At 38.4% G+C, this 20,915-nt stretch overlaps 1 protein-coding gene across 1 annotated transcript in view; it reads right to left on the bottom strand.

The window, feature by feature from the left end:
• Positions 1 to 20,638, bottom strand: part of LOC124594840 (serine/threonine-protein phosphatase SIT4-like) — a 55,568-nt gene extending 34,930 nt beyond the window's left edge. Inside the window, exons 1-3 of the mRNA XM_047133295.1 lie at positions 20,625 to 20,638; positions 5,865 to 6,009; positions 5,520 to 5,631 (exon numbers count right to left, since the gene is read on the bottom strand). Of these exons, the coding sequence (XP_046989251.1) occupies positions 5,520 to 5,631; positions 5,865 to 6,009; positions 20,625 to 20,638 (271 nt within the window). The remainder of the gene's footprint in view (positions 1 to 5,519; positions 5,632 to 5,864; positions 6,010 to 20,624) is intronic.
• Positions 20,639 to 20,915: the final 277 nt, after the last annotated feature.

Below are 20,915 nucleotides of genomic sequence, written 5' to 3'. Positions count from 1 at the left end.
AGTTTGCCTGACCAGCCATGTTGTGGCTGGCCTGAAGGGAAACATTTGGTGTGTGAACAGGATGCCAGTGGTGCAACCAGAGATGGGGGCAGTGCATCAGTGTTGAGGATGTTGGTGGCATGTGGTGACCACATGCACCAGACAGGCTTTAATCTGGTAAAAGTAAGAGCGTATGTTGAGTGGGCAGTGGGCTTGGCGTGACTTGTTAATTTATTTTCCAGTGTGAACTTTGATGGGTGTGGGCTGTGCAATGATAGTCTGTGATGGGCTGGAGGCTGAGAGGGGTCAGGAATGCTGGGTACCAATGTATTTTGGGTCATGGCTGAAGTCAGAATAGGTGGAGAAGCTGTTTTAAAGTCTTGCATTATCATACTGGATGCATGTCAGGAAGAGGCACCGAAGTTTATGGTGACAGCTGGAGGTGAATAGTGCAATTGTCAATATTCAAAATGACATCATGTTATGTTCTATCGCTTTGATGTGCCCTGAATGTGGCATCGTCAACTCTTGGTTGGTGTGCGGTAATCAAATGTGAAACCTGGTAAGTGTAATCAGTAGGGTCAATGAAATCACGTGAAGATTGTCAGCAGATGGTGATAGAGATAGAGGTATGTTCCAGTGGGTCATGCAGAAGAGATGTTGTGACAGTGTGCTGAACAGCCAGAGGACACATGCCTGAAGATGCCAGCAGTAGGGTAGCCAGGTGGTGAGGAGAGCCACAATGTACCATTATGTGTGTTTCATTGTATGTCGGATTGGTGACAGTGTAGATGTTGGGTGTAGCCGGGAGTGGGTATGGTAGGACATTGTGTAAGTGTGAATGGTCAGTGAGACTGAGATGCCACGTACACTCCACATTCATCATCAGGGTGGTTGTGTGATGAGGCTGTGACCTGCTCGCACACCATGGCGAGGGCAATGAATGTGTTATTATTAGGTTGTGGAATCAACGTGTTTTTTTGGCATAGTGTTGGTGAATTACCAAGAATTCATCAACCAAAGAGGAACACAGCAAGAGTGTGTCAATGGACTTATGATTGTCTTCCTGTTGTTTGGCTTGGGCAGGCAATGCACCAGATAAGTGTGGAGGCAGCAGGTCATACAGTACTTGGAAGCAGCAGACCATCTCAAAGTGCAGGGGTGTGGCTTGTTCTACAAATAATGAAAGGTGAAACTGACATTAAAGTCCATCACTCTAGGTCTGTTTTTCTGATATCCTTAACAGAGAAAATCCTGAAAAGTGGATCTTGCCAGATTAAAGATAAAATTGATTCCACTGCAAATTTTCCTGTTCCACTGCAAATTTTTCAGCCTAACAGGATTTTACAGAAATTTCATTTCTATTTATCTATTTATTTATTAATTTGTGTTCCATTGACCCAGTATACTACAGAATTGCATGGATAAGAAATAAGTCAAAAATGAGAACAATACTTACAGATGCTAATACAGTGAAACCCTTATTTTACATTGACACAAATTTGAGGAAAATGTTAAAAGCACTAAAATTATCAGCAAAAACACAAGTAATTGGCATATATGATTAAAATTTGGAGTCCTCTCCAATATTTTATATAAAATCTGTTTAAATGAAGGAAATTAAATATACAACACAATTTTATACTATAATTTCTGGTAATGAATTTCATCAGTTCTTAAAAAATCACAGGCATGTTGAATTAAACCAAAAAATCACAGCAGCTAAGTGGTTAAACCTTAAGGATAAATGCAGACATACTTTGTTACCACTGCTCTTATTGTTTAACACTTTTCTTATGAGCCACATTTCATATGCTCACAACTATTTAAGTGTTATTTTAGGCTTGGTGAGAGAAATATGTGAAAAAATGAGTTTACTTTCCCAGTTGACATTACAAGCTTATGAGCGCAGTGAGTTTCAGTACACTGAGTAAAATGTAAATTTGAAAGAAAGCTCAGGTGCTACAGTTTTGCTCCATGCTCTCCATCACTGCTGCCAATCCTTACGATCTACAGTGTGTCTTGCAAAGTATGTGACATGAGTTCTGTATGTAGTTGTTGCAACTGTATCCTGTCAGATTTGAACACCAAAGTCTTCAAGTGTGCTATCACGAAACTCTTGTTCTATTTCCATGTGACATCTCTGTCATAGCACACCATCTACATGAAAAGAACTGGAAAACAAGTTAAATAAAGCTAAAATGCTGAAAGTTTGATCCAGTATGTGGATATTTTCACAGAGATGCAAAGCTGTAAGCAATAGAGTGTATATATTATGCCTGAGAAATCTCTTGCCCTGTGTTAAATATGAATGTTTTTCAAGTTCCATTAATGACTAAATACAATTTTCTAAATGCGAACAGTCCCAAAAAATGTGAAACAAAACTTTCAGTACAGCAGGAAACTGCCTGGAAAAGTCTATTGACCAACACTACGACAGTGCACACTCAGTACCAGCATCTACTATTAGATGGAAAAATCATGTTGACAAAACATGTGATGAAATGGAATATAATGCAGAAAAACAAACAGTGAAGTAAAAAGAAGAAACACGATTTTACACAGCCTTGCCAAAATGTGCAGTCTAAAAGGAATAACAGTTTTGATCTCAAAATTTGCTACCTGAATAATCAGGGACCAAAAGATAAAGAAATTTTAGTAAATAATTTTGGAATAGATAATAAATTAGATATTTTTTGTTTGAGTGAACATTGGGGTATTGAGAGTTTATTTTTAGCTGTCAAGTTTGATAAATATGGCACAGAAAGTAGTTACTGTAGAAAATGTGGTGGGGCAATCTATATTAATGAGTCACTCAGTTGCTTTGTAATTGGAACTAGATCACCTATGGTATTATGAGTATATTTTTAGAAAAACTGAACATGCTGTTAGATGTGTTAGATGAATTAGATGGTTGCATTATGATGTTGTAATAGATGGAGATCTTAATGCAGATTTTGATACAACACATGCACATATATCAACAAAAATAATCATTTTTTTAAAATATAATGTAACTGGATAGATAAAAAAATTACTCACCATGCAGTGACGGAACATACATATGCAAGCTTACAGAGCCACTGGCTCCTTCTTCTGGCAGACGGGTTGAAAAGGAAGGAAGAGGGGTGAAGGGAAAGGACCAGGACGTTTAGAAAAAGGTTGCCCAGAACCCCAGGTCAGCGGATACTTACCAGATGGGGTAAGATGAAAAGACTGATTACTGGGAACTGCACTGGATGAGATTTGAAAACCTGAGAGCTTAATGGTGGAAGATACCCTAATACACAAGTCAGATATTACTGTCAAAATATCATGCACAAATTAATGGCAGTGAAAAACTAAGTGAATTGTATGTGATAGAGGTAGGAGGCGAGTGGCTAACAATAGATAGGTTCCCCACAGCCTACTGACACTGTACTTGTCAGACTTGTCCTGTCACTATCTAGCCCCTGTTTGCCCCAACAGGCAACTATAATTCCTCTTCCCTCACCTGTTCACTGCTATCCCTGCCTCTTCTCAGCGCTGCTCCAGATAGTTGCCTCCATTCACCTTGTTTCTGTTCCAGTCTGGCCAGAGTGGCCAGAGGTAGTGGACGTGTGTGTGTGTGTGTGGGAGGTGTGCTTGTGGCTTCTTTTTTTTCTGAAGAAGTCTTTGGTTGAAAGCTTATATGTGACTGTTCACAACTAAATGTGTCTACTTTACAACTAAATGTGTCTACTTTACAGTAAGTAGCAAGCTATCCTTTTCGTAATGTTGGTAATTTGTCTACACTTCATGATAGCTGTTTTATGTTGGTTGATCACAGTTCATAGAAAACATTTAAAATATTGTTTAAAAATTGTTAGATAATATTTAAACTCTGTGAGAAACTGAAGAAACAGCAGTTTTTCATTTGGTTTTGTGTGTGCCACTCAGATGTAAATAAGTGGTGTTTCAACAAATTGGTTGCATTTCAATGATTTTTTTTCTTTAACTGTCATTCATCTCCTTGACAAGTGATTCACTTTCAACACCTTTTCAAGTAGGGGTTTTATATCCCTCTCAGAAATCAAGCAAAGATGTCCATTCCCTGATTCACACATATTCCAACATCACAACTTACAATGTCTGCTAAGGCATGTACAGTGTAATGGCTGGTTTATGTAGGAATGTCAACACTTCATGTACCAGTGACGTGGAGTCACATCTTGTGAAACTGATCATGGGATCACTAACTTCAATTACAATTAATAAATTATTATTATTTACTGGTGCTATGTCAAGGAAGAATTTGCATTGAAACTCTTAACAGAAATGAAATATTATCTAGTTTTTTTGCATGTAGTGTAGACACATTTTAGTTTCTTCTTACCATACCAGTATTTATTTTTATGAATGAAAATTAAAAAAACATGGATGCTATTCAGCATTAATTTATTTAGATAAATGGTTGTCAAATTACAAGTTCATCATCAGACAATGATCATCAAAAAGGGTACAGTACTGATGAGAAACAAATGGTTCAAATGGCTCTGAGCACTATGGGACTTAACATCTGAGGTCATCAGTCCCCTAGAACTTAGAACTACTTAAACCTAACTAACCTAAAGACATCACACACATCCATGCTCGAGGCAGGATTCGAACCTGCAATCGTAGCAGCCGCATGGTTCTGGACTGAAGCGCCTAGAACCCCTCGGCCACCACGGCTGGCCGATGAGAAACACCGAAAAGATATTAGCTATAGAGAGTGAGTTACAAAAGCAGAGTATATGTCATATATGACTGTTAAATTGTACCATAATGGAGAATAATTAAGGCAAATAGTAAATAAATGTGAAGGGAACACATTACAAATCATTAAAGCTGAACATTGAAAACTGTGTGTGTGTGTGTGTGTGTGTGTGTGTGTGTGTGTGTGTGTGTGTGTGTGTGTGTGTGTGTGTTTGTGTGTGTGTGTGTGTGAGTGTGTGCGCATGAGAGAGGGAGAAAGACAGAGAGTAGATGAGGTAGAAGAGCATCAGGCAATATCAGGAAAAATAAATCTTACTAGACCACTGTAATTACTATATAAATAGCAAGTTTATATATGTAAGCATGTGTGATAGGGGGAAAAAATAAAATAAAAAAGATGGAGGAATGTTGTCAGAATAACCTGAAAAGTTATTATATATGTAAGGTGATGCTGATACAGAAAAGATGTCACGAAGGATTGTAAAGTAGTTAGAAATATATAATCTGACATGGAAAATACACTTTACTACAAGGGAAGATATTGAACAACAGAAGAAAAAACTATTTGAAATACATTTCAGTCAAAATAAAATGGAAAAAAGAAAATAAATGGATAAATAGAATAGAACAGTGTTACTTTTAATGTGGAGCTTCACTAGAGATGTGCATTATACAGTGATCTGAGAAGTATGTGTATGCAGATCTATACAACATAGTTGCTGACTGAATGAAGTATTGTACACAGTCATTGTTGTCCTACTTGAATCACATGTACAATCTATTAAGTTGACTACATGTCTACTACAGAGAGATTAAAATGTTACCCAGCACGAAGACAGGAGAGGTTAGTTCCAACAACCGTGGTTCCTGTCTGAAAACATCACATACCATCTCACAAATAGTGACCATAGCTTTACCAAAACCAGCAGGATCTATCTGAAAACAAAAATTAGATAAGAAGAAAATTTTAAAATATAAGCTAAAAATAAAACTAATGTTTGTGTTAGAACAGCAGAATAAAAACTTTGTAATAGACAAATGAAGTTTCATAAAATAATATTGTATGTTAAACTGTTAAGGTGGCCAGGAATCCCTGAATCAACTGTCTATTCAGGTTTAACAATAAAACCATTTTTACATGTGTAATATTGCCAGACTGTCACGTAAACCTCAACGTTGAGGGCCAGAGAATCTTTCTTAGTCAGTCTCACAGCCTCTGACTTGTTCCAGTTTGGATGGCCACCTAACAAACAGCCTTCAACAAGGAACAAGGCAGCAATACCTTTAAGAGGCTCTGAACCCACATATAGTGAACTTTATATAACACAAAAGAAAGAAAAGGAATGTAAATAAATGTCACAAATCTACAATTCATACATCAGTTATTCAGTTAAAAAGTTACAGAGGGAGGAGGACAGGGGCCATGAGAGAGACTTGAAGGACAGTCAGTATTAATTTTTAGTTCATATAGTAATTATAAATGGAGACATTGTTAAAGCTGCTTCATGGGAGAGCAACTGAAGAGTGTAAATGGAAAATATATTAGGTGATGTTCCTTCACAAATGGGATTTTCATTGTTGTTGTGTTCTCAGTACTCTGTTGCTTATCTCTATTCATGATCTACATGTCAAATCTTGGAGAAAATGTTTCAAACATTCATTAACAGATGGTGGACTTCGTGTCAAGCAGTGCTTCAGTCTAGAGTTACAAATACCATGTGTCAAGGTCTCCTCCATTAGGCTCGGGATGGTTTTAAGAAACAACACACACGTTCTGGCAGTGGGCACAATTTTTTGAGCTGTGATAGAGACTTTGCAGTTATAGAGAGGTGAAGAAAGTTAAGCAAGACCTTTTTTCTACAAGATTTCACAAGATTGTTGTGGCAGTAAAAGCTATGAACTCCTTCCTTGTAATTCCAATGCATAAAACTGACTTCTTTATTTTAAAGATGGTGGTAAAACATTGTTGGGATACAGGCGTGTAAGTCTTCCAAATGCAGCATGATCAAGTGTCTCATATTCAAATAGCTATTAAAAATTCTTGTCATGAAACAGAAGAAGGGAAAAGTCAGTGTATTCAAAATAGGAAAGATCTTGGCTGATGTATGCAACACTATACATCATCTGAAAGGTGAGCCATGCTTATCAATTGTAAAACAGAAAGACCTGTTGAGTATGTTGCCATTTCTTCCTCAATAGCACACGCAGCCTGACAGCAAACTTTAGAAAATCTGATCTCAAGAATGGAATTGTTTAAGAAACAGAAGTCAGCACTGAGCAAGAATGGAACTATGTAAGAAACAGAAGTCAACATCGAGCAATTTTTTTTCTTGAATTCAATTTTGTTATTCTCCAGTAAATATTTAAAATGAATGAGAGATGGTTTAAGACAGTTCTACTAATCAAAATATTATTACTGTTTTTCTGTTCTTGCATTATCACAAATAAAATATAGTGCTTCAATATCAAGCTTACTTATTGGCAATTGTCAGCTTCCTTGAATGGCACCAGTGGTCGTTGATGAGAGGAGGCAATGGAGGCTGGACCAACTACATTTTCTGTAGTAGGTCTAGTAGTAATAATATTATTTTTTACAATAGATCTTTAAGCAATTTTGTCACCAAGTGTGAAAGACATTAACCAGCACTAGAGAGCCCCCTATCCTAAATCAGACGGAGGTGCAAAATTCATGGCAAGGAGGCCAGACACAAGCCTGGCAGTCTGTAATTGCTTCATTGCCATGGTAACCTTTATATTACTGCTGGAAACAGGAGAGGAGATACAGGTCACCTTAGCTGTGATGCCATGTGCCTCTGGGCCACGGGAGGCGAGTTACCATGGTGCCACCTCTCTAGGTTTGCCTTGAGTTAGTTGTCCCATGTGCAGTGAATATGGATGAAGCCTGACCTTGCACAAGGACTGATGTAATGATTTTGAGTGAGGATGTCATTACTTTCTTGCAGGAGCTTTTATTTTCAAGGAGATGTGACACTGAACAACATGAAATTTTGAAGAAAGGATGTCCAACACTGGCTTTACACCTTTTCAGAAAATAAGTTCAAAGCACATGCATTCTAACCCCATGGTATGAGCAGTACAGTTGATTATGTCCTAGCCCTACAAAAGGAAAATTAGTCTACTGGCCATGTTTACTCTAAAGCACATGAAAAACTGTATGGTCTGCTGAGGGTTTCGACGATCTGAAGAATTTATCTATAGATTTAGCATGGCATGCTACTTCTAAAGATCATCTAAATAGTTTTATTCCGTTTAAAGAACTATCTAGAAAAGTTTATATTTCCAAGCAACTAAATGAACATCACAAATCAATAGAAATCAGACACAACAATGAAGTGAAAGCTAACAGAGAGATCATGAAAATTTTAATTGCTTTCACATATCTTTTGTGTAGGCAGGAGCTGTGGTGGTGGTGGTGTGTTGGGGCTTATGGGCGCTCAACATCGAGGTCATCAGCGCCCTGACACACATTAAAAGGAACGAATGTGGACAGACCTAAGAAAACTAAAGCACACACTCAAAGAAAGCAGGAAAAGAAGGAAAATGCTACATAAGAAAGTAAAACCTAAGGAAAGGGGGAACATAACAACAAGAATGTCACAGGAAATTGTTATTGGCTGGCCACTTACACAAAATATGGGCGAGCTTGTCACACAGTGAGCAAATTAAAATCCTCTCCCTCTGGCTTTCAGAGAAGATTCCCTGAGTCCCAGGGATTTCAGAGGTGTTTATAAACTTGTGTTAGACATAAATGAAGATATGAAACCACACTGGAAGAAAATGTGCTATTTCTGGGATTTTCAAAAACTATACAGAGCAAACTGATTGAATGTATAAATGAATCAATTTGTGAATATATACATTCAAGTTTGGATAGAACCTCATTTTGTGCTTGCATTGTGGATGAAGCAACATTTTGGACAAGGCACAATGCTCTATTGTGAGGCTGGTGAACTGCAATGGTGACATCCAAGAACATTATCACAGTTTTCATGATGTACTCAAGCTAGAACTGCTTTTTTCACTGTGCTGAGTGGCATGTTTCAGAATTATGATATGAAGACCAAACTGCTGGCCCAAACCTACAAAGGTGATCCTGTTGTGGCATTAAAGTGCCTAGATGTTATAGTCCGTGATATGGCCTCTAGTACTTTTTACATTGCTCTTTTTATATTGTTTGAATTTAGTACTCAGCAAAGCTGGTATTGTACTTAACCTTTAAGGATTTTTTTCTCTGTGCTTCAAGGTATTCCTGCTTTCTTCCAGTCATCATACAAATGCACAGCAATTCTGGACATTACTGTTGGTAAATGGAAATGCATTACTTCCAACAGTGAAATGAGATGGAACTGCAGTGTGATGATAATATCTGCCATTTTCTAAAAACACCTGGAGCTAACTGAAGTTTCAAATAAAATAACTGACAGTCCAGACTCCATTGCAATGACTACAAGAGAGGCCAGTGGTTTCAAAAATAGCAACCTAGACTGTCTTTGTTTTTCCTCTCTCTGTTTTTCATAGCATATTTTTAAAGACTGAACTGCTTTTCAACATTCTTAAAAGAAATACACATTTTTGGAATGATTGTCACAGAATGCATAGCTCACACAAAAAACTTCAGAACTGGTAAATTGATCAACTTTTTGAAGTTCATGAAACAGTCAGCCTGAAGCTTCCAGGAATAAAGATGAAATGATGAATGAATGGATTGGCAATCCATTGACTGCAAAATGCAATCAGGTATTGGATAATATTGTAACACATCTCGGAACAAGATTTTCAGATTGTGATAAACCACTCTCCACTAAATTGGATGATATTACTCAATTCACTAATTACACTCAGCTTTTCCCTGTAGATGGTGTGGACTCATTATTATAGATGTATGGTGTGTTCTTCAATTACCTGCACTTGCATGTAGAACTGGAGACTGTATTTTCTTCCCAGCATAAATAAACAATTTACACTGTCAGTTTGGGAGACATAATCAAAAGAATAACTGAGAACAAAACAGATGAAATTCTTCAAGAAGGTTTCAGACTATTTTGTCTAATTGCTACTATTCCTGAAACATGAGACACATGGTATGATGATGTCATCGATAGATTCAGGAAGAAGGACCATCAAGTTAACTAGTTTTACAAGTAACAATGCTCAACAGTAGAATTTACCACTTAGTAGAATTTACCATTTATTATTATTATTATTCTTTCTTTCTTTCTCTTCTCAGACGTTATGTCTGGTCAAAAATGGAAAGTGATGCAGACCTTGATCAAGCGTGACTTCCTTTTAGCTGTACGGTATATGTTATATTGCATTTAGGAACTTTCGGGTGATTGAACATGTATCAATAATTACGGATTTCTGTAGTTGTATATATAAGTTTGGATGTAGCTGTATTGCATTGATGTACTGGTGGATATTGTGTGGTATGACTCCTGTAGTTGATAGTATAATTGGTATAATGTCAACTTTATCCTGATGCCACATGTCCTTGACTTCCTCAGCCAGTTGGATGTATTTTTCAATTTTTTCTCCTGTTTTCTTTTGTATATTTGTTATATTGGGTATGGATATTTCGATTAGTTGTGTTAATTTCTTCTTTTTATTGGTGAGTATGATGTCAGGTTATGTGGTGTTGTTTTATCTGTTATAATGGTTCTTTTCCAGTATAATTTGTATTCACCATTCTCCAGTACATTTTGTGGTGCATACTTGTATGTGGGAACGTGTTGTTTTATAAGTTTATGTTGTAAGGCAAGCTGTTGATGTATTATTTTTGCTACATTGTCATGTCTTCTGGGGTATTCTGTATTTGCTAGTATTGTACATCCGCTTGTGATGTGATCTACTGTTTCTATTTGTTGTTTGCAAAGTCTGCATTTATCTGTTGTGGTATTGGGATCTTTAATAATATGCTTGCTGTAATATCTGGTGTTTATTGTTTGATCCTGTATTGCAATCATGAATCCTTCCATCTCACTGTATATATTGCTTTTTCTTAGCCATGTGTTGGATGCGTCTTGATTGATGTGTGGCTGTGTTAGATGATACGGGTGCTTGCCATGTAGTGTTTTCTTTTTCCAATTTACTTTCTTCGCATCTGTTGATGTTATGTGATCTAAAGGGTTGTAGAAATGGTTATGAAATTGCAGTGGTGTAGCCGATGTATTTATATGAGTGATTACTTTGTGTATTTTGCTAGTTTCTGCTCGTTCTAGAAAGAATTTTCTTAAATTGTCTACCTGTCCATAATGTAGGTTTTTTTATGTCGATAAATCCCCTTCCTCCTTCCTTTCTGCTTAATGTGAATCTTTCAGTTGCTGAATGTATGTGATGTATTCTATATTTGTGGCATTGTGATCATGTAAGTGTATTGAGTGCTTCTAGGTCTGTGTTACTCCATTTCACTACTCCAAATGATTAGGTCAATATTGGTACAGCATAAGTATTTATAGCTTTTGTCTTGTTTCTTGCTGTCAATTCTGTTTTCAGTATTTTTGTTAGTCTCTGTCTATATTTTTCTTTTAGTTCTTCTTTAATGTTTGTATTATCTATTCCTATTTTATGTCTGTATCCTAGATATTTATAGGCATCTGTTTTTTCCATCACTTCTATGCAGTCACTGTGGTTATCCAATATGTAATCTTCTTGTTTAGTGTGTTTTCCCTTGACTATGCTATTTTTCTTACATTTGTCTGTTCCAAAAGCCATATTTATATCATTTCTGAATACTTCTGTTATCTTCAGTAATTGGTTGAGTTGTTGATTTGTTGCTGCCAGTAGTTTTAGATCATCCATGTATAGCAAATGTGTGATTTTGTGTTGGTATGTTCCAGTAATATTGTATCCATAATTTGTACTATTTAGCATGTTGGATAGTGGGTTCAGAGCAAGGCAGAACCAGAAAGGTCTTAATGAGTCTCCTTGTATATTCCACGCTTAATCTGTGTTGGTTGTAATGTGATATTATTTGAATTTGTTTGTGTATTAAGTGTGGTTTTCCAATTTTTCATTTCTATGTTTAGGAACTGTATCAATTTAGGATCTACTTTGTATATTTCCAATATTTGTAGTAACCATGAGTGGGGTACACTATCAAAAGCTTTTTGGTAATCAATCTATGCGTAGTGTAGCAACATTTGTTTAGTTTTAGCTTGATATATCACTTCTGCATCTATTATCAGTTGCTCTTTACATCCTCGTGCTCCTTTGCAACAGCCTTTTTGTTCTTCATTTATAATTTTGTTCTGTGTTGTATGTGTTATTAATTTCTGTGTAATGATTAATATTTTGTATATTGTTGGTAGGCATGTTATGGGGTGATATTTAGCTGGGTTTGCTGTGTCTGCTTGATCTTTAGGTTTCAGATAAGTTATTCCATGTGTAAGTGTATCAGGGAATGTGTATGGGTCTGCAACGTAACAGTTAAATAATTTAGTTAGATGTGAATGTGTTGAGGTGAACTTCTTTAGCCAATAATTTGGTATTTTATCTTTTCCAGGGGCTTTCCAATTGTGAATAGAATTAATTGCTTGGGTGACTTCATGTTGCAAAATTATCACTTCAGGCATCCGCGGTATCATCTTGTATGTGTCTGTTTCTACTTGTATCCACCGTGCATGCCTTTTATGTTGTACCGGGTTTGACCATATGTTGCTCCAGAAGTGTTCCATGTCTGTTATGTTTGATGGATTGTCTATTTTAATGTGTGTGTTATCTATTGTCTGGTAAAATTTCTTTTGGTTTGTGTTGAATGTTTGGTTTTGTTTCCTTCTATTTTCACTTTTTTTGTATCTTCTAAGTCGTTTGGCCAATGCTTGTAATTTCTGCTTCTTTTCATCTAATTGCTCTATTCTTCTTGTTGTGAGATTTTACCTAACCTTTTTCGTTTTTTTTTTTTTTTTTTTTTTTTTTTTTTCCTGACATTGCATTTCTTATAAATTGTGTTAGCTATCCGATGTCTTTTCTCAGTTTTTCTATTCTGATCTGTAGCCTGTGTTGCCATGCTGGTTTTGTGGGTTTCTTCTGTGTGTTGGTTGGTTCTGATTTCTGCCTAGTGTGTATATTTAGTGTAGTGAGTGCTCCTATATAAACCAGTAGTTGTAACTCTTCCATAGTTGTGTTTTCATTTATTTTGTTGTGTATGATTGTGTTGATAGTTTTTATTGTTGTTTCGACTTGTGGGTTATTTGGCGGTCTATGCAAGAATGGTCTAATGTCTGTATTTGTGTCTTTGTATTCTATATATGTCAGCTGAAATTTCTCTTCTATATCTAACATGTGTGTCACTTCGTGTTCTATTTGTGCTTGTTCTGGAGGCTGTCTTAAGATTTCGTTTTCCTCTGATTGTTTAATTGGTGCATGTTGGTCTTTGTTTGTTTTCTCTGGGATGTTTGAGTCCATTACTGGATTTTCTTCTTCTTCGGATTGCACATTATTTTGTTCCAGTATTTGTTGTACTTGTTGTTTGATGTTTTATAATTCTGACTGGGGTATCCTGTTATTTTTTATTATTACATGGATCTGATCAGCTAGTCGTTGTTCTGTTAAAAATTTTAATTCTGGGTATCTGGTAATAAATGTTGTGTATACTTGTGATCTGTATCCAGTTGTGTTGGTTCCTAGGTTTGTTGCTTGGTAATAACAGAACATGAGGTGTCGATTAACTTCATCTGACCATTTCATCCACTGTCTTTGTTTTCCTTCTAGGGTGGTTGCAGGAAGCATATCCTGCAAAACACCTCTATTTGGATTTAAATCATTTTCCAGTTGGCTAGCAGTGTTGTTACCATTGTGGGCGGGCATAGGGTTCAAGCGTCATCCCCAACCATGACGGCGCTTGTCTGAGGCTTCTATAGTTCTGCCCTGAACCAAGTAATCATACTAAAAGGGGGGTTAGCCCTATTAGTGGTTTGTTCTTTTTGTCGCCTTTTATGACTGGCAGAACATACCGGAGGCCTATTCTTTTCCCGGGCCTCCACGGGGTTTATTATTATTATTTTCGATTATTCCCATTTAAGAGAGCGTTTGAACTTGAATTCCTTTATGATGATTGTTTATGTTTTTTCTGAGCCCAAATTTTCTTCATGTGTTCACTGTGTTGTTTCTTTCGCTCCGCTGTTCATTTGCATCCTGGTCTCTTCTGTGTTGTGGTGTCAAATTTATGTTTTTTGATGATGTTCCTGAATTCAGTTCTATTTTCTGCATCATTTACTGTTATGTGTGCTTGTCTGAGGTCGTCTTCAACTTTTGTTATCCATTTTGTTTTTCCCCTGCCTGATTTGATGACTTTAAGAGTTCGCTTTGAAATTCTGTTTTCATTCATCCTATGGATATGTCCGTAGATCTGCATTCTTCTTTTCCTTATTGTATCCATAATCTTGGCTGTGTATTTGTATAATTCTGATGTTGGTCTCTTCATCCAGATTCCTTGCTCTTGTATCGGGCCAAAAATTTTCCTGAGAATTTTCCTTTCTTGTTTCTCTATTTCTTTGATTTTAGTTTGCCCACCTATTTGTGTTGTTTCAGATGCATACAGTGGCTCCGGAAGTACGACAGTGTTGTAGTACCTCAATTTTGCGTTAATGGATATGGACTTTTTGTTATAATAGTTCCACGTGAGTTTATATGCTTTCTGTAGTTTTTTTTATTCTTTCCTCATTGGCCTTTAGGTTGATCCCTGATGGCTGGATGATTTCTCTCAGGTACTTAAAATGTGGTACTTGTACGATTTTCCCATGGGTTGTCACAATAGGCAATTTGTCTTTTGGCACTCTTTCTATGTACTGGGTTTTCTCATATGAGATTTGGAGGCCAGTTCTTTGTGCAATTTTGTGTAACTTCTCTATGGTGTTAGTGGCTTCTTTTCTATTATTTGTGAGGATTGCAAGGTCATCTGCAAAAGCTAAATACTTCAAATTGAATCTATTATCTTTTCTAATGCCAATTTGGATTCCTTTGACTTCTTTCTCCCATGTCCTGATAATTTTTTCAAGAATGATATTAACGAGTAATGGTGAAAGTCCGTCACCCTGTTGCACTCCAGTTTGGATTTCAAATGGTTCCGAGATATCCCCCAAAAATTTAACCTTGGAGACTGTGTCAGTTAATGTTTCCTGAATGATTGCTATTGTCTTTCTGTCAATGCTGAATTCTTCCAGCATCTTGCACAGCCCTACTCTGTCTATTGAGTCGTAGGCCTTTTTAAAATCTACAAAAGTAACCACTGTGTTTCGGGTGTTTCTCATCTGGAGAATCATTTTCCGATTCCAGATCTGCTCTATGCATGATCGTCCCTTGCGAAAACCAGCCTGGTATTCTCCTATTTGTGGGTCAGCTTGTTCTTCTAATCTATTCATGAGAACTTTTGATAGGATTTTATATGTGACTGGTATGAGTGAGATACCCCTGTAATTATTTGGTTCAGTTTTGTCCCCTTTTTTGTGGAGTGGATGGATGAGTGCGCATTTCCATTCAGAAGGGATCTGTTCTGTTTCCCAAATGTTTAATATGATTTTGTGAATTTTTCCTGTTAATCTTTCATCATTTAGTTTCCATAGTTCTGCAATAATTCCATCTTCTCCGGGGGCTCTATTGTTTTTCAGTGTCTTGATAATTTCTACTATTTCGTTGATGGTTGGCAGTTTAGCGTCAGGATTTGGTGTAGACGTCTCGTAGTGAATATCCTCTGTAGGTCTTTCGCAGTTGAGAAGTTTGTTGAAATAGTCTGCGAGGATTTGGCAGTTATTCTTCATGTTACTTTATAGTGAACCATCCGGTTTCTTGAAGCAAAGATTGGGTGGTTGGTATCCTGCAATATGTTCTTTAAACGTCGTATAAAAATTCCTGGTGTTGTTCTTCTTCAAGTCTTGTTCTATCTCATCCAGTCACCATTTGTCATAATTTCTTTTTTCCCTCTGAATAGTTTTCGATGTTTGTTTTTGGATTACTAGAAATTGTTGCCATTTTTCTGATGTTTTGTGACTATTGAAGTTTTTCCAGGCATTGGTCCTTTCTTCTATTGCTTGGTCACATATTATATTCCACCACCTGTGTTTTCTCCTTCTCGGGGGTTGATCCAATTTCATCGTGGATTTGAGGACGTCCACAAGTTCTGTCCAGTTTGTGGTGTTTGTCTGACTAATTTCCTGTAAGATGTTTTCCTTGTTGAGTTTTATGTATTCGGGGTCTGGTCTCAGCACTTTGTTTAGTTTTGGCTTTTTTCTATTGGGTTGTAACTTGGTCTTTATCTGTAGAAGATGGTGGTCTGAGTCAAAAAATCCTCTTCTCGTTTTCACATTCAGAATTTCTGCTGTGTTACTCTTGGAGATGGCCACATGGTCTATCTGGAATTCACCCAACATTGTGTTGAGCGACTTCCAAGTATACAGTTTCTTGTTGGGTTTTTTGAATTGTGTTGACATAATTATGAGGCCGAAATTTTCACAAAAGCTTATCAATCTTTCCCCATTCTTGTTAGTTCTCTTGTGAGCTGTATGGATTCCGGTGATTTTCCTGTATTTTTTCTCTTTACCTAATTGTGCGTTAAAGTCACCTAACAAGATTATTAAATGGTGTTTGGCAATTTTGTTTGTCGTCTCTTCAAGGTCATTCCAGAAATCATCCACTTTCTGGCGGTTCTTCTTGTTATAGTTATTTGTGGGTGCATGTGTGTTGATCAAGGTATATGCTTTGTTGGCCGATTTGACGGAGAGCGTTGATATACGTTCTGAGGCAGACTGGAAGTCAATGACAGAGTCGCTGATAGATTTGTTTGAGTGCTTTCTCATTAGTTTTAACTGCTGGTTTTCCTTTGTAGATCCCGTAGTTGTCTGTATCAAAATGGTTTTCGTCCGTAAATCGTGTTTCCTGGATTACAAGGATTTTGATCTGGAATTTTTGCAGCAAGTCTGTAAGTTGTTTGATCTTGCCCAGTTTGAAAAGAGTATTAGTATTAAGTGTTCCGATGAAGTGTCTTTGTTTTGTGTGTAATAATTTGGACGTCATCTGGTTCTCAACCTTAAGCGTAACATGATGCTCCTGGTCCCCCGGAATCCGATGACCAGGTAAAGCCAGCCTTGCGACTGGTGCCCGGGGTAGTGGATTCATTCCTTGTGTTATCATCATGTTTGGTTTTCAAGTTGAAAACTAACTTGGTGGTGGTCCTTCCAAGGAAAGATCACGAGGAATACGACTTGATTGTTGAGATCAAGAAGGTTGCTGCAGCCGCACCATCTAGGCGAACAGACGCTGACCCCTAACTGCTGGATACCAGGCAGACGTTAGTGGATTTCGGTTGATAGTTTTGGTCCACCCCGGGTATTTTATTTCCCCGGTACCCTCCATATCTGGAGAGCATTCCCCTATCCGCCACCTGGGGAGGCACTCGATGGGAGACTATCAACTCCACACGGGCACGGGGTTTATTATTGTTATTATTATTATTATTATTATTATTAGCTTAGTAGTAGTAGTAGTAGTAGTAGTAGTAGCAGTGGTAGTTGTCTCTATCATCTTAGTGGTAATTATATTAGTGGGTTTGGTCATTATGAATGTTAGGTATGTGTATTTAAAAGGAAAGTAAAGGGGATTTTCCAATACATTTTTTGGCCTCCCCAGAGTTTAGGCCCATGATTCACTACTGCATGGTACTTAGAACATTGTTAATAAATTATTTGTTTTCTAATTTGTCTCATTATGATTCACAATCATGAGATGGGCAGTGTAATTCTGTAGTATTAGAATACATTCTCAATATTTTGGATACAAATATGATACGTATGTATAAGAACATATACATTGTTTTTTTATTCTTCTGACAAATGTGAGAATGGTTTTCCATTTGCACTCTTCCATTGTTTTCAGTTGAAAAGTGACAGCGAGAAATTGGAATCATTAGTTAATTCTGAGCTGATATCCAAGAGTTTATTAATTGTGAGACTTGAATAGCAGTCGTTACTGCTCAACTACTGACCTTGTACGTGGTCTGTAGGATATAATGTTAAGAGGTGCTCCTTAAATCATACATAATTTTTACAGAAAACATACTTGACTAGACCAGAAACTGATTTAGTTCTCTGAACAACAATGGTAGTTGACTGAACTGTGAAGGAATTGTACAGTTATTTAATTGCAAATTTTCTTAAAAAGAAGGCAAGAACTTAAATAACTGTTGCTTATGAGCTCTGACATAGCACTCTGTGTCATATTACTTCATGAGTATGTAATACTGTTTTAGAAGTAATAATAATTGGCCACGAGCTGACTAGGTTTTCCAATTGATGCCCTGGCATTGTTTCCCAACTAACCACCTTGTGTTAACAATAGTTCGACACAGATTCTAAACACACTGACTATCTGTACTCAGCAGGACAGTGCTTCTACATTTCTACAGCCATGTGTGCAGGCACCAGATACGAACAATAACTTTTTGTTATCCTACATGAACCAGCCATCGTGTTGCAGCATACCTTACCAACAGATTATTTTTTGTGCACAAAACTTTGCATGCGAATGTTTTATGTCGAATGCGAACTTTAAAGGTGTACCAAGTGCTCAACAATGGCTGACACAGTGTACACCAGAGGCTACGTTTACAAATTTTCCAAGTGCCAGAGTGAACTTTCCACCCAGGTCAGTGGCATTGCAAATCGAGCTGGACACTCAGGACAGGAAATTTCATGTTTATCCCAGAACTCCAGATTTTGCACCAGCCCCCCTTCCTCCCCCTACCCCCACACTACCAGTGTCCACTTTACAAGTGTTTCCAATGGCACACCTCGCTGTTCCTGCCATGTGTCTTCCACAAACATTATATGATTTCAAAAACTTTAATTCATCTGTAGGGGAGGGGACTGGAAACTGTACTCTGTCATTTTCCACACATCAGTCAACTATGGTTGACTCTTCCACACTGGTCCACCTGTTGGCGTTACTCCCTTGAACACCCGACTCGTTGATTTCTTGAACATGGTTGAGCCAGCCGCATCTACCATGCTGTGTGCCAATGACAGTTCCATGAACTGGTACACCATTACTGCAACCGAGCCAGTTACGCTGCAGAGCTACGGACAGGGAGCAGCAGTTTTTGAGAAATTGTTACGCCAAGATTTTCCTATCTGTTGGCCTAAACTACTGCTCCTTTGCAAGGACCACCAATGCACATGGTTTGCCTTGGTTGACCATGTCCTGCAGCTACACGGCATTGCTGACAACTCTAAATTCATTTGCTTACTGTGTCACTCCATGATGAACCAGATCTGATCTGTGATATTGTGATTTTGCCTCCTGCAACAGGCAAATATGCATGCCTCCAGCACACCATCCTCAAGCACCTATCCAGATCTACAGAGGAAGCTATTCACCTCAACATCAGTCCTGAGTCACTGGGTTCCAGATCATATCACAGCTCTGGCATCATTTCTGCACTACAATTGACACACATCATATGCCAGATGCTACGCTTTGGACCATCTGGTTGCTCCAACTTCCTCCAGAAGTTCAAATTCACCTTCTCCATCTAACTTTTGCCCTTCTGGATGAGACTGAAGATCGTAGACCAGGTTTACAACATCCTGCCCCCCCCTGCATACCCACCCCAGGGGGGCTCTCATGTCACAGAGGTGGGCACACCCGCACTGCAGTTTCCATAGTTTGGTACACTGCCGCCCCGGCCTCAGGCAGCTCAATGGATGATGTTATGCACCACTCTGCTTGGTGTTATTTCAATTCCTCTTTGGCAAAATGGCTAAGAAATGTCAATCTCCATGTGCATCTTAAACCACACAATGATGAGCCTTGGGACAACAATGAAGCCCTCCGCTCACACATCGCCACTGTGCAAGCCAAGCTCACGGGCACTTGTAAGCAGGTCACCCAGCTGTCACACACAGCCATGCCCTCAGATCTGCACCACCTCCACACACCTGCCGCCAATGCCTTGTGACTTTTTTACTGCAGGACAGAAGCTGTGTTCACAACACCACCCAGTGTCCCATCCCATTGCCCATTTTTTATCTTGTGTGTCAGTATTATCTTCACAACAGGACCTCAGCAAACTCCCTATATTGCAGATACTGAGCTTGTCACATTCCACACTGATACTAAAAAAGGGCTCAAACTTGAGTTACAGACAGATCCGGGTTCTTGTCACCCATATGGTGCGACATTTCAACAGGGTACATACGTCCAGTGATTCCCACACCTCTCCACCAGGAAATTTTTAGTAGTATTCATGACTTGGCACACCCTAGCATATGCACCACCACACGTCTGGTATCTGAACATTTTGTTTGGCCCAGGGTGACAAAACAGTGTTGCAACTGGGCACAAGCATGCATGGCTTGTCAGCATGCAAAAGCAGGATGTCATGCACAGCCCCATGGGTACGTTCGACATGGCAAAACAAAGATTTCAACAAATACACATCAATAGCATTGCACCCCTACCCCCCTCTGGCCCCTTTCATTACATGATATCCACCATCAACAGGTTTACCTACTGGGTGAAGGTAATTCCCTTCACTACTATCACAGCCAATGCGGTGGCCCAAGCCCTTTTATTAATGTGGATCTTGCAGTTTGGCTACCCAGCTTCTGTCACCACAAACCAGTTTGAGTCCGCCCTCTTCTGGCAGCTTTGTGAACTGTGTGGGGTGAAATGATTTAGGACAATAACATACTACAGTTAGAGCAATGGGCCTGTTGAACGCTGGCACTGAACACTTAAAGCTTCACTGATGTGCCGTGGAAGCAAGTGAGCTGACACCCTACCATGGGTACTGTTAGGCATTCGGGCCATGTAGAAGGAAGACCTTGTGCGTCTCTAATGGAAGTACTATATGGAGAATCCCTCACACTCTCAGCAGTTAGTCGAGCCTTCACTCCCTCTGGATCGAATCTGTGACTCACCTTTCATCAGGCATGTTAAGCAGCTAATCACTAACATTCGCGTGTCCCCTCCTCAGTCTCACTCACTTCCCCCCCATACACAAGGACTGAGTGTTGTGCACTCACGTCATGGTGTGTGTGGACACCATCTGACCAGCACTCAGCCCTCCATACTTGAGCTCACACTAAGTCATCTCACAACGTAACAACATGTTTGAAGCGCTCATTAATGGCACATCACAAACCACATCTGTCTGATGCATCAAACTGGCATGGTCTCTAGGAGAACTGCTCATCGTTCCATCCAGTCAG

The sequence above is a fragment of the Schistocerca americana genome, chromosome 1 (assembly GCF_021461395.2).
Source record: "Schistocerca americana isolate TAMUIC-IGC-003095 chromosome 1, iqSchAmer2.1, whole genome shotgun sequence".
Classification (NCBI taxonomy): Eukaryota; Metazoa; Arthropoda; class Insecta; order Orthoptera; family Acrididae; genus Schistocerca; species Schistocerca americana.
This window is presented reverse-complemented; position numbering and strand designations above follow the sequence as displayed.